The 14633-nt window shown below is 35.2% G+C and overlaps 2 protein-coding genes across 2 annotated transcripts; one reads left to right on the top strand and one right to left on the bottom strand.

Moving 5' to 3' along the window:
* Positions 1-41: 41 nt before the first annotated feature.
* On the bottom strand, positions 42-2399 carry LOC111374070. The gene is made up of 5 exons (XM_022996693.1): positions 2227-2399; positions 1934-2112; positions 1398-1835; positions 1076-1155; positions 42-68 (listed from the first exon to the last, which is right to left on the bottom strand). The coding sequence occupies exons 1-5, from the start codon at positions 2397-2399 to the stop codon at positions 42-44; spliced, it is 897 nt and encodes a 298-aa protein (XP_022852461.1).
* Positions 2400-4586: 2187 nt separating this feature from the next.
* LOC111374079 (zinc finger CCCH domain-containing protein 62-like) lies at positions 4587-13379 on the top strand. Its single transcript, XM_022996706.1, has 9 exons — positions 4587-4836; positions 4954-5072; positions 5249-5363; positions 5457-5518; positions 10805-10856; positions 11370-11481; positions 11883-11981; positions 12246-12373; positions 12579-13379. The coding sequence occupies exons 1-9, from the start codon at positions 4673-4675 to the stop codon at positions 13222-13224; spliced, it is 1497 nt and encodes a 498-aa protein (XP_022852474.1). The 5' UTR covers positions 4587-4672; the 3' UTR covers positions 13225-13379.
* The last annotated feature ends 1254 nt before the right edge of the window (positions 13380-14633 follow it).

The following is a 14633-nucleotide window of genomic DNA, read 5'->3' as shown; positions in this document are numbered from 1 at the left end:
AGATTTGTAAAGAAACGAGATGGATCAACTTTCAGGAACAATTACGCTAGAACAATATCAATGTCGTTCTGAACGAGAAGAAATGATAATCAGAGAAGCAGTGTGTATTTAACATTGAAACGATATAAACGTCGTTTTGTGTCTCAGAAACGACTTAGAAATCGTTTTAATATAAATTTTAACTGAAACGACTTTTATGTCGTTATTTATGTTAATAACGAGTTCTAAGTCATTACGCAAAATCAGAGAAGCAGTGTGTATTTAACATTGAAACGATATGAATGTCGTTTTGTGTCCTAGAAACGAGTTAGAAATCGTTTTAGTATCAATTTTAGCTGACGCGACTTAGAAGTCGTTATGTGTGCCTATAACGATATCTAAGTCGTTACTCAAAATTGGAGAGTCAGTGTATATTTAACATTGAAACGATATGAATGTCATTTTGTCACCCAAAAACGAGGTAGAAATCGTTTTAGTATCAATTGTAACTGAAACGACTTTTAAGTCGTTATTTATGTTCATAACGAGTTCTAAGTCGTTATGCAAAATCAGAGAAGCAGTGTATTTAACATTGAAACGATATAAATGTCGTTTTGTATCCCAGAAACGAGGTAGAAATCGTTTTAGTATCAATTTTAACTGAAACGACTTTTAAGTCGTTATTTATGTTCATAACGAGTTCTAAGTCGTTACGCAAAATCAGAGAAGCAGTGTATTTAGCATTAAAACGATATGAATGTCGTTTTGTTTCCTTGAAACGAGATAGAAATTGGTTTTGTATAAATTTTTAGGGAAATGACTTTTAAGTCGTTATTTATGCTCATAACGAGTTCTAAGTCGCTACGTAAAATTAGAGAAGCAGTGTGTATTTAACATTTAAATGATATGAATGTCATTTTGTGTTTCGAAAACGTGGTATAAATCGTTTTAGTATAAATTTTAACTGAAACGACTTTTAAGTCGTTATTTATATTCATAATAAGTTCTAAGTCGTTCAGAAAAATCAGAGAAGCAGTGTGTATTTAACATTGAAACGATATGAATGTCGTTTTGTGTCTCAGAAACGATTTATAACTCGTTCTGTTAATCTGTACAATTTTTGAACTGAAACGACATTCATGTCTACTGTAACGACATGAACGTAGTTTGCATTCCCTGTGAGAAGATAGGAACATGAATACCTAAAATACTAAAATTTGATTCCAACGGTACAAAAATATTTCAATAACACAATGAGTACAAAATCTAGTAAGTGATTTCATTCAGTTGATATAATAAGTACGAAGTCATATAGTTACAAAATAAGATAGTGTTACAACATTAATGTTCACTACTAGCTACTTGGCCCGTGCAAGTGGATTGAACATGATCAGTTTTCTTGCACCTGCTGCACTTACGAGCCACACGCGTCTCTCCGGCCGACCTTTTCCTCTTTTTTGATGGTCGTCCGCCCTGTCTTCGTACCAATGGTGGAAATACTTCTCTGGCTATCACATTCTTAGGAATTTGCCATTCGACCTCGTTTGACAAAGGATATACGAATTTAGAATAAGTTTGCTTCCAACAAATACTAGTGTAAAAGGGGGTACTTAATTTATAGCCCTCGTCTCCTTTAAATCTTGCTGCAGCAATTGCATGCGCACATGGAAACTTATCCAAATCAAATCTTCTACACGTACATGTCATTTCGTAAAAATCCACAAAGTGGTGTTCTAAATTGTCACCAACTTGATAAATGTCCGGAGAAACCTGATTTACCTCCAACCCATTTGACTCATTATATGTCATGCACATCTTTTTCTCTAATGCTGGCGTGAGTTGGGTAACACATTTTTCTGCTTCAACATATCTTTCATAAAACCACCTTTGTAGTATCCCACGAATATATTCTAGTAAACCAACTATGGGAAGTTCTCGAGCACTCTCAACAAACCATTTATAGATTCCGCATTATTTGTAGTCATGATATTGTAACGTATCCCGGTAAAATGCGCTCTAGCCCAACATTGAAAATCTTCTTCTAATAGGTACTCTTTGATGCCCTCCTTTTTACTGCATAGAGCTGCCATGTAGAACTCAAATTCGGTTACAGTATAAGCCTCTGACGCTGCCCTAAACAAAGTTGCAACATCATACCATGGAAAATTTGTCTTCAAGTTCTTTTGCAAGTGACAATTACCATGATGAGCAAATCGAAACACATTTCTAACTCAATTTTTGATGCACTTTGCACGGTCAGATATAATCACAAGGTCATCCGTATCACATGTTATTAACCGCAACTTCTGAAAGAACCAAGTCCAGGATTCATCATTTTCCGAATCAACTACTCCCCATGCGAGTGGAAATATTTGAAAATTTGCATCCTGAGAAGTTGCTACGAGTAGAGTACCTTTCATTCTCGATGTCAAGAATGCACCGTCTACAGAAATTACCTTTCCATTGAGTTTACGAACCCATGTATACTTGGTCCCAATGCCATAAAAAGGTACTTGAAGCGCCGATCATCATTAGTATGAATGAATGTCAGTGTACCAGGATTTTGCATCTCCAAAACATGACAATACGCTGGCAATTTCGCATAACTCTCACGGGGTTTCCCATGAATCAGTCCACAAACAAAATTTTTAGCCATGTACGCTTTAGTATAGCTTACGGTTATGCCGAACTCTCGACGAATGTCATTAATAATGTCCCTTGGTCTGTAAACTCGGTTGACATCTTCGTACTTAGGAGCGATGTGGTTTCCAATAATCATATATGAAGCATGCCTATGATCTCTGTGATGAACACTCATGGAGCAAGAATGATGACCATTGTACTTTCGAACTTCGAAAATGGGACTTTCTACGATCTTGGTTGCCCGTAAGCGCCACTTGCAATTTTCATCAATACAAACAATTGTATAAGTACTCTTATTTGACTTCTTAACTTTGTACTCAAACTGGCACTTCACAGCTAGCAACTGTAATTTTGATATTAGGTCATATTTCGATGGAAACAACTGGTTGACTCGCATATCTAATCGTTCCGAAATTTTTACTGATGTCTCGTAACAGAGCAAACTTACACTTTCAGATACAATCTGAGTACATTCAACATCATTACCATTCATTATATCCCTACTGCAAGGTTCATGCATGCGTAACTAAAATTATTGTCATTTGCCACAGGAGAATTAACTTCGTCATCTACCCTTCGGGGCCTATCTTCACTTACGTCAAAACCATTACAATCTACAAATATTCCATCACCATTGTCATCATTACCATCGTTGTCTGCTCGATCTTGTTCCTCCTCATTGTTCATATTTCCAATTCGTTCTCCACCATCTATTACTAATAAACATCCTTCATCACCAAAATCTTCCTGATTCTCAACAACTTCATTTAAAATACTTACACAAAGAAAAGTTTCTGTACAGGCAGATATAAACCACTTTACGTTGTTGTCACAATCACTTATGATTGGTGCAGCTAGAGCTTTAGACATTATCGGGACAAGAGCTGAAATCTCCATTTTGTAGAGACTCGTATCGATATTCAATGCCTCCTTAACTTTATCATATAGTTCCATGTAAGAAACTGTTTTTGCAACAAGAATAGGTATTGTTTTCCCTTTGCCATTTCCAAAATACTTCCATTTCCATCCACCTTCAACTGTCTGCTTATATTCAATTGGATAACAAACCGATATCCATACCATGTCCATGGTGTCCATAACCTGTAACTCAACATATAAATTTCATCAAATTTCAAACATCATAGAGTATTGATAATGATATGTACGTTGTCATGGATTTCAGAAAACGATATCTATGTCGTTCACAATTTCATAAAACGATATGAATGTCGTTTTGTACTGAAAAAATCAAATACACGTTTCACGTGAAAACAATGTGAAAAAAGCCAATCATCCTTCACCACTTTACATTTCACTTTAATTAATATTAAGGAATACAAATAAGGGGTAATGAGAATAAGATTGGGAAGTAACCCATTTAAAGATCCAATCAAATCATAAAATAAATTCAAAATCATTATTGAAAAATGAACACCACAAACACATAAACAACAACATGAACGGATGATTCAAAACAATGGAGAAAGAAAGTGGCTCAAATATCAAAAATTTACCATACCCTATCTTCTTCTCCAAATGCCCAATAAAAATGTAGTAAGACTTTATTATTCACTTCAACCAAATGAACGTTCAAGGGAATGAGAATGTAAATTTTGTGATTTCATTAAGTAGAGAAGAAGATGATGATAAGAAATCAGCATGGAGGCATCTATAGTGGTTGAGTCGTTCTTAGAGGAGGGAGGGAAGGACATTAGAGTTGAAAAGAAATTGAAATGAAAATAAGAGCAATATCATCATTTCACATACAAGGATATTTTAGTCTTTTACAAATTCTATTTTTCATATTTAATAACTTTAGTCCTTTCAACTAAAAGTCTTAGTTCTTAGTCTTTTTGAACAAATGTTTAGTTTGACCAAGCCTTTTAAATGAATCCCTAAAAAAAACCCCCCTTTCACGGTAACTAATTCAAATTCATGTGATCCATTTCAAAAAATAAAAATAAAAAATAGCACCCCTCCATTTACAACGGTCACATTTCTCCCATTTCTCATTCTAATAGAAAGAAAGATTTCATTTCACTCTTGGAAAATGAATTCAGAACAAATGGAAATTTCTGGGCGAGAAGATTACTGCGATTCGGACAGAGATCCATACGATTCTGATGATTCACAAGCTGACCCAAATTTTGATATCCTTGAGGAGACGCGATCGAGTTTCTCGAACCTCAGGATCAAGAAAAAAGCCAAATGCAGGTACCTTTTTTTTGTTGCTAATATTCAATAAACTCATACGAAGATGCCAAATTTGGTTTTAATTAGCGCGGTGATTGTTTGATGCTAAATTTTGTGGGTTTGTCTTGTTTTTGATAGTTCTGAAAAGGAAATGGAGGAGAACGTTGAGGAAGATGTAGATGTTATTGATATGATTCTGCCTGAGTTTGATGAGAAGGATCAGAAAAGTTATGAAACTGTTCGAAAACTCATCGAAGGTTTCAACTAAAATTTCTGTTCTATTTATTCTTTGTTAGATTTGAACTTTACCCATGCGCATATGCAAGTATAGAATATTGCAGTAAAGTTGTTCGAAGATATGCTTCTGTTGCTTCATGTGTGAGCGTGAAAATGAATTGTCTAAAGTGGGGAGTGTGTTTTGCAATGGGAGCAGGTGGCATGATTATGAAATTAAAAGTTGATCAGTGCAGAGTTTATCTGAGGAAGCATGGACTGCGATTGACAGGCAATAAAGATATCCTCATAGGACGAATTATGGAATATCTCGAGTAATTTCTTCCTTTCTTTTATTTGGGCTCTAATTTATTGATTTTTGTATTTATTTAGCCCCTTGCAATAATAAATGCTTATATACTTTTCAGTATTGTTGATGATGGTGGGGAGAAAAAGTATCCAGCTTCTAGTTTCGTGCTTAATTGCAAAGGTATAAATTGTTAGCATTTGCGCTTGGGAAATTGCCCTATCATTTGTTTTCCTACCTATCTTAGTTCTGCCCATCAGCACTCAGTTTGCAGGTCACTCAACAAAAGATTAGGTGTTATGCGATGATGGATTTATGAAAGAGGCCAAAACCCACACGATTAGTTGCAAGATACAGTCGATGAACACAGTAGAATTTTTCGGCCGAACCCCTAGATGTTCAGTCTTCGTTAAAACACCTAATCTTTTGTTGAGCATCCAATCAAGAATGGATATTGCTTGGTTGCACTAAAAGCCTCAAAAATCGGCAACGAAGGTTACAAAGTTCAACCAATACAATATACACAAGAGAAGAGGCTTATCTCTTTAAGAAATCTGTTGCCTCAGATCACTCAAGAACTAACAGATGTCCTTCTCGGATCTCAACACATGAGAACTCCCTCATACTTAACACATTTTCACTCAAGAAAATACATGTATAATATGGCTAAAACGTCAACCAACAATCTTCGAATGAGATGTTCAACAGAAAAATAGAGAAACCAAAAACCTTAGCGACCCAGAGAGAAAATGGAACTTTCTCGAACTCTCACACGAAAGGTCACTAGAGAAAATGAAAAATCTGAAGCCAAATGAACCGACTCCATAATATATATATCTCCAGTGATCAAACCTCCGTCCAACGGTAGGTAATATTACATGTGTCACAATCCACATGTGTCACAATCCAGTGCAATGCCACTTATAAAAACGTGTTTTGAAAATGCATTTTAAACTTTGAAGATTATGGGAGCACAAAATCGAGTTCGAGTCTTAACAATCTCCACTTTGCTACCATAGTTTTTCAAATCAAGTGCAGCCAGGAGACAATATCATTCTATCATTTCATTTTCTCAAAGTACCTGTAAATCATGGCACAGTATCAATAGATAATATTTTCAAACAGTTCTTAAACTTTTTCAAAGGTATTATCTTAGTTCCCATATCAAAGGGATTTTATTGGGTAGGCACTTTATCAATTTTCAAAATTCCTTTTGAGATTATATCTCTAATAAAATGATACTTAATGTTTATGTGTTTTGTTCTATCATTATATATCTAATTGTTGTATACTTAACAATAGGAGAAAATATTTCATTATAGTCTACACCTTCTTTTTGTGTAAATTCTTTGGCTACTAACCTAGTCTTATATCTTATGTTGTTATTTCTCCCTCCTCCTTCCTTTATTTTATAGATTCATTTACAATCTATGAGCTTTTGACCTTTAGGCTTTTCAACTAATTTCCAGGTTTCATTTTTAGACCCTGTTTTGGCCCCCTTTAAATATCATCAATTTAAATTAAATTTTTTTCTTTCTTATTTTCAACTATACAATCTTCAATAAAATAATATTACATGTAAATAAAAAACTTTTCATTCTTTTATAACCATTCATTTTTAAAAAAAATACTATTCCTCCCATTATAATTCAAATTAATGGGGGCCAAATGGGGGCTTAAGAAGTGAACCCATTTCATCTTCCATAGCTGCTATCTAATTTTTAGCATCTTTACATTTAATAGCATCATCATAGGAGTTAGGCTTATTATTAGATTGTTCTTGATAGGTGAATAAAGAAACAAAATCATCATAATCATATCTAGCTGATGGTCTGATTTGCCTTCTTTCCATATCTCTAGTTAATTGATAATTAATAGGAAAAGTAGGATTATCAGACAGATTATTAGGATTAGAGATTGGATCATTTTCAGTTTCACTTAAAATGTCATTTTCTGCAGTAATAGTTTCTATTGTAAGAGGTGCAGGTGTTGCTTCATCAGCATGAAGAGCCTCCACCTCAATTTGAACATCCTCACTAGTAAACTTATGATGTTTTCCTTCTAAAAAAGGCATAAGAGATTCATTAAAAAGTACATCCCTCCTAATAATCACCATATACCCTCTTTCACCTTTAACCCACAACTTGTACCTTTTACCATTTTCATCATAACCTAAGAAAACACATTTAAGTGATCTAGGTTCTAACTTTCCAATGTTTTGATGAGCATATTTAGCACATCCAAAGGTTTTTAGGTGAAAGTAATCAACAGAATTTTTAGTCCAGACAGATTCAGGAACTTCAAAGTTTAGTGCACTAGTGGAGGTTCTATTAACAAGGTATGCTGCAGTTTTCACAGCTTCCCCCCAAAATATTTTTGACAAATTAGAATTCAAGAGCATGCACCTAACTTTGTTTAGCAAAGTTCTATTCATTCTTTCTGCAATAACATTTTATAGAAACTATTAAATTCATGATTGCAAAACTCGAAACCATTGTCAGTTCTTAAAATCTTTATCTTATGATCAGTTTGGTTTTCAATTTAAGTTTTCCAATCTTTGAAAACTAGAAAAGTTTCATCTCTAGTTTTTAACAAAAAAAACCTAGGTTTTTTTTGAAAAATCATCAATGATCAAAAAATAGTATTTAAAATCAGATATAGTAGACATAGATGCAGGACCCCACAAATCAGTATGCAAGTACTCAAGTATTTGTTTGGTTTTATGAATTCCAGGCAAAAAAGGAAGCTTTACTTGTTTACCAATCGCACATTGTTCACAGTGACCAATATTACCAAGATTTTGATCACCAAAAACTACTTTATTTTGTAAAGCGTTTAGACTTTTCTTGCTAATGTGGTCAAGTCTTTCATGCCATAGTTTTGTAAGAGAAAAATTTTCAGTTAAAACAGCAGCAATCAAGCCAAGTAAGGGGTTTAGCTTTAAGAAAGTAAAGACCATGTTTCTTAGGGGTACTTATGATTAAATCATTGCACCTAAGAATATGAGTATATCCTTGACCCACTTTTATGTTAAACTCCATATCATCCAACATACCAATGACACCAGATTCCTTTCTAATTCTGGAACATATTTGGTTCCTTTTAAAAAAAGGACCTCCCATTCTCTAGTAACAATTTAACAGTACCTATTCCATTTATTTAACAAGTCATATTGTTACCCATCATAACTTGCCCACTAGTTGTCTTTTCAATTTCAAGAAAACAATTTTTATTTAGGCACATATGGAAGGAACAGCCTGAGTGAAGAATCCATTCATCATTCAGTTTCTTCTCACCATTATCAAGGACCAAACCATCTTCATTTTTATCTTTATTATATACTAAGGCAGCATTCCCATCATAATGTTTCTTTTCTTTTAATTCATTTTTCTTTTTGTAGCAACATTTGATAAAGTGACCTGTTTCCCACAATAAAAACATTTCTTACCTTCGGCTTTATTCTTAGACTTACCCTTATCACCCCGTTTCTGTTTATTTTCATTTGAAGTTTTTGGGTGGTAATTAGGTTTACCCCTTCCCTTAGGCAGTAAGGTATCCCCATTGTGATTCTCCTTGGATTCAGATTTAATCTCTAAGGCTTTGTTCTTTGAGGCATTGATTATTATTTCTGTGGTAAGTTCTGCCCTACCATATTCCAAGGCAATCTTAATATCTTTATATTTATCACTAATGGAGTTTAATAGGATCACAACCAACTGATCTTGTGAAAGTTTTTCATCACAGTTGGTCAAATCTTGGGTCAACTTAGTAAACATGTTCAGATTGTCATCCAAGTCTGTTGAAAGGTCCATTTTGAAAGAAAAGAGTTGTTTTAACAAGTAACACTTATTTGGGATTGTCTTAGTCACATATTTTTTCTTAAGTTTGGTCCACGGTTCAAAGGCTATTTTAATTTCACCAATGGTCCTTATCACATTTTCAGCCACGTACAGAAAAATAGTACCCCAGGCCACCTCTTCTAATTCAATTTTCCTAGCAGGATTCATATCTTGAGGCCAACTATCATCTAAAGCCCTAACACGTCTCATTTGCATTAGGATAGCTTTCATCTTTTGACTCCACATGTTAAAGTCAATTTTACCATTAAATTGTGCAACCTCAAATTTAACAGTGGCCATTTTATTATGCCACACACTGCACAAGCAAGAGCCAAGATGATCATAGCAAAGTATGCAAAAGATACACAATAGTGCAAATCAAGATTCACGGCAATGTTCCAAGAAGACACAATTTTGCAAGTCTTAATCACAAGTCAAGTAAGGACACAATAACAAAGGGCAATAGTTCTAGGTTTCAGAAACTTCTCCTTCAAAATTCTCCAGATACACTCCCGTTTTGGGCTTATCTCAGATTTCCAAGGCCTCACAGAAGCCCTTGGACAAAGACCAGACACCAGAGGGTTATGGTGTATGGCTAATCAAGGGAGAAATAACGAAAACCCTAACTTTTGAAAAGTAAATTTTACAAAAATTAAAAGATCTCACCCAGTAAGTATTATTTACTTGAAAAGTCCTCCAACACTACTCAATAGCAGTTCCAAAATTCAGATCTGCAGCAGATTGACCTCTTCCTTTGAAGATCCAAGTATCTTGCCCCAGCTTAACGCTTTGATACCACTGAAAGGGGCCAAAATCCACAAGATTAGTTGCAAGTTTCAGTCGATCAATAATAAAACAGAAATTAAACTTGCAGAAAAGTAAAATGAACACAGTAGAATTTTTCGGCCAAAGCCCTAGAGGTTTCAGTGCTCGTTAAAACACCTAATCCCTATTGAGCATCCAATCAAAAATGGATATTGCTCGGTTGCACTAAAAGCCTCAAAAATCGGCAACGAAGATTACATAGTTAAGCCAATACAAAATACACAAGTGAAGAGACTTATCTCTTCAAGAAGTCAACAGATCTGCCTCAGATCACTCAAGAACTAATAGACTTCCTTCTCAGATCTCAACACATGAGAACTTCCTCATACTTATACAAGCATAATGTGGCTAAAACATCAACCTACAATCTTTGAATGAGATGTTCAACGGAAAAATAGAGAAACCAGAAACCCTAGCCACCCAGAGAGAAAATGGAGCTCTCTTGAACTCTCACACGAAAGGTCACTAGAGAAAATGAAAAATCTGAGGCCAAATGAACCGACTCCATGGATAATATATATCTCCAGTGATCAAACCCTTCATTTTTTACCGGTAGGTTATATGCCAGGTGTCACAATTCAGTGCAATGCCACTTATAAAAATGCGTTTTAAACTCTGAAAATTATGGGAGCACAAAACCGGGTTCGAGTCTTAACAATTTACTACCTCACCATAACGAACAAGATTTGCTTCTTTTTCTTGTATACAATTCCTCCTATCAAACATGCAATATTATGGTTTAGATCCTTTCTGTTCCTACCGTATTTCCTCTCTATTTCTAATTTTGGAAGATTGAATTATGCAGGTGATGCATGCACAGGAGATGTAGTTATGTTTGAACAGAATGTGTATGAAATGTAAGTTTATATCTTGATTCTTGAATGAGATTCCAATTAACTTGCAAACTATTCACCCCTATAGGTTAGATTTATCTTTTTGTCATGGAGTGATATCCTCTGCCTTTTGGTGAAAATTGAAGCAGAGGACCTTTTTTCTAATGGAGTTTCTAACTCATTAGCTGTTATTATTTTAAGTCAACTAAAATAACACCATTGACAGACAATAACCTTCCATAAACTAACGTATAATTTGGTCGCCTGTCTCTGTAATCTCTATTGTATATGCACCTCATCTGCAGTCTGCCAGTTAGGCTCCCCCCCCCCCCCCCCCCCCCCCCCTCTCTCTTTTCTTAAAGTACCGTGCATCTCTCGGCCTTGGAGTCAGGTTTTTTGGCAAGCAGTATCCATTAGTTTTTTGTCCATTTATTTTTCTAAAAATGAATTTGAAAAGTAAGAAAGGATCTTCACACAATGTATGAAAGCTTTACCTGTTGCAGCTACGTCAAACCTTGTGGTCTTTTGATTGATCAGGTTCAGCATTGCATCTAGGAGTGCAAATGGTCCTCCATGTGGTACACGGGTTGTTGCAGGGCGGATTGTGAAGGAGAGCTATGGAGCTGCTAAGCAGCAACATACATTTACGGTCAGTTACTCAATCAGCCTAGGCCAATTATAAACTTGCATTAGGTATTCGCCATCATATATGGCCTATCATTGCCATATATAGCTTCAATAAAATTGGTTGCTGCATAGTGCCTATTTCTTTCACATTTACTTTATAATGCATATCATTCAGATATCAGTATTGACTTAGCTTGTAAAAAGAATTTAATGGCCTCCTTTAGTCCTGAGCAATGTGATCAGTATATTTCTAACAATATATAGAATTTGTCCATATTCATTTCTATTAAGATTGCAAAAATATTGAAATAGTTTCTGATCAAAATATGGGGCTTAATCAATTTTAAGACTTTGCTGTAGCATTTAATCTTTTCATATTTAGCCCTTCTGTAGAATAAATTTATTCTCGTCTAACTTGAGCAGATTGAAGTATTGTGGAGCAGAGGGGAGAAACCACTGCCTCCACTTCATCCCCTTCTGATCAAAGGCAGGAACCTCTACAGGTTAAGAACAATGAGACAGGTAAGCAAAACAATGTTCAAGTGTTGTTTATATGTCATATACTTTAGTTTAATGCAAAGATGCATTAGCTTTACATTTCTCGTGATTTTTTATTTTATTTTTTTCCTCAAAATTCTTGTGAACTTGAAGAGATGGGAAGATGAAGGGGGAAAGACAGAAAATTTTATCAGAATAATGCAAAGATGCATTACCTTTACACTTTCTTGTGATTTTATTTTTATTTTTTCTGTTTCCATTTTCCTCAAAATTCTTGTGAACTTGAAGAGATGGGAAGATGAAGGGGAAAGACAGAAAATTTTATCAGAAAAGCATGCTAGAGGATCCATGGCACGCTCAGATCGGGAAGCACGTATACAAGAGAAGGAAATGCGAAAGATGCACAAATCAAATAGGTATCAAAATGGTTATCAAAATTATTGTCTATAATAATTTATTGCGGTAATGAAGTTTATGAAAAACTTAATGAACTGACTCTTTCAAATTCGATACATGTTGCTAGGTTGTACTACGGTTCAGAGCATCCTTTCCTATTTGATTGCCTATGAATTCCATACTTGACGTTATGATCAATGTTCTAATGCTCAATATCTATATCAGGGTAGCAAGACTGGAAAACCAGAACAAGCACGGGAAGTTATCTGATTCTATACCAATCAACCCAGAGAAGCAGGGAAACCAACCTCAAAAGCAGCAGGAGAAAAACAATGCTGTACAGGAAGGATATTCTCAACGGGAGTATTGCCATCCCAAAACTTGTGGAGTGAGCATTCTGCAGCAGCAAGAAAGTTTGCAAGGAAAGTCCAACGATCCTTCAAATGCACGTGTGTTACCAGAAAGGCTCCATCATAGGCAACCTTTCACTGTCGTGAATTGCAGTTTTCCGAGGAGTCCAAACAGGAATTTACAGTACAATAACTTCAACACCTCAAGGAGTCCAATTCAAGTGCAAACTCAAAGCTACATTCATAAATCCAATTATCAGCAGATTCCAATACTAAACCACATTTTTAAAGATAATAAAAATAACAATGACACAAGGAGTTCATTACTGGGACCTTATCCTATGAGCAATTCAGTACAAATTCATTCTTTTCGCACTCAGGAGAACTTCAACGCAACTAGGAATCCGGTCCAAAGGCAAGGCCCCGAAAGAAAGAAGGTTTGCAGATTTTTTGCTCAAGGAATCTGTCGCTATGGAGATAGGTGCAAGTATTTACATGATCATGTAGGAAATAGAAATTAATGGAAGAAGAGTGAAGGGTGCATCACTGAAGTTTTGGATTTTTCCAGTTGGAAATTAGTTTTTTCCAACTCAATTGCCAAACGTTGGAAGAAGTTATGATGTCATTGTCAATTTATGATCAGTTCGTTGGAGAAACTGTCTTCTTTTTACTTTTATTTGCTGCGCTCCCATGTGTTTCAGCATTTTTTAAATTTAAAAGTCATCGCCTTTGCTGGGTCGACATTCAAAAAATAATCAAATTTAGAGCTCCACTACCCTGTCAATCTCTTTTATCTTCTCATAGGACGATCTTACTATGCAACTCATCAATTTTGGTTGTATGTCACTTAACTATCCTCTAATAGATGCATACTCAATTGGCTTTTAAGACCAACATGTTCGTCAGGGGATTTTGGTCTTAAACAATCACCCTGCACCACTCAAAATACACCAAGAAGTAATGGAAACGTAACAAGCATAATGCAGTTCATTCTTACATACAAACCAAACCAGAACAAGAACAAAAATGCATGCAAGTGAAAAGAATAGAAGTTTCTACTACTTTTTGAGTGGGAGGGTTTCGGGGTAAACATTTGTAGATAAATTGTACATAAGGATTACTATCATGACTATTGTCATCGATCATCACTAAACAAATATATCGTGCGTAGTTACAATATTATTTTCATTATCATGACATCAGATTTCTGTATGGGCAAAAATGGACTCACCCTCTATAGTTGACTTTTGTGTGGTAGAACTCCCAGTGTTTCTTTGGTAGAAAAAATCTAGCCTTTGGTTAAGACTTTGTTGTAGGTAGAAATGGACTCGCCGTTGATCAAAATTCCACCACAGCGGAAAGAGACTCACCTTCGATCAAACCTTCATTATAGGCAGAAAGAGATTTGCCTTTTATCTTCTTCATGTGTTCTTCACAATTCTCATTACTACAACCTTATTTCGGGTCTGGTTTTGATTTCACTGTTTTAATATTCATGATTTCCCTAGTACTTGTAGTACTACCCTTACTGGCAGGAGAGTTTTTCAACTCACCAAGCACAAGGATTTTCAAACTATCAAGGATTCCGTATAAGCGGACTTCTTGTATATGATCAAGAAGTCCATATATTCTTGGAGCATTGCTGGCTCTTCGCCCAATTTGATTGTTAAAATAATTTGTCACCTTTGAATCAAACTATCACCAGTAAACCCCTACAAGGGCTCAGCCATAGACACCTAAGAGTGGTTAAGTTGCATCTGGTCTAAAGCACTTCCAAACAAAATATCCACAGAACTATAATTATCTACCAATGTACAGTTTAGGCCATTGTGAACTATCACTGCTCGTTCTACCATTGCATCACAATGGGATATATAATCCCTGTTCATCATTATCATTAAAAGTAATTAGAAGAGATGCAATTTTAGAA

This window comes from Olea europaea, unplaced genomic scaffold, assembly GCF_002742605.1.
Source record: "Olea europaea var. sylvestris unplaced genomic scaffold, O_europaea_v1 scaffold1200, whole genome shotgun sequence".
Lineage (NCBI taxonomy): Eukaryota > Viridiplantae > Streptophyta > Magnoliopsida > Lamiales > Oleaceae > Olea > Olea europaea.
The sequence above is the reverse complement of the archived record's forward strand: the minus strand, read 5'-3'. Positions and strand labels throughout refer to the sequence as shown.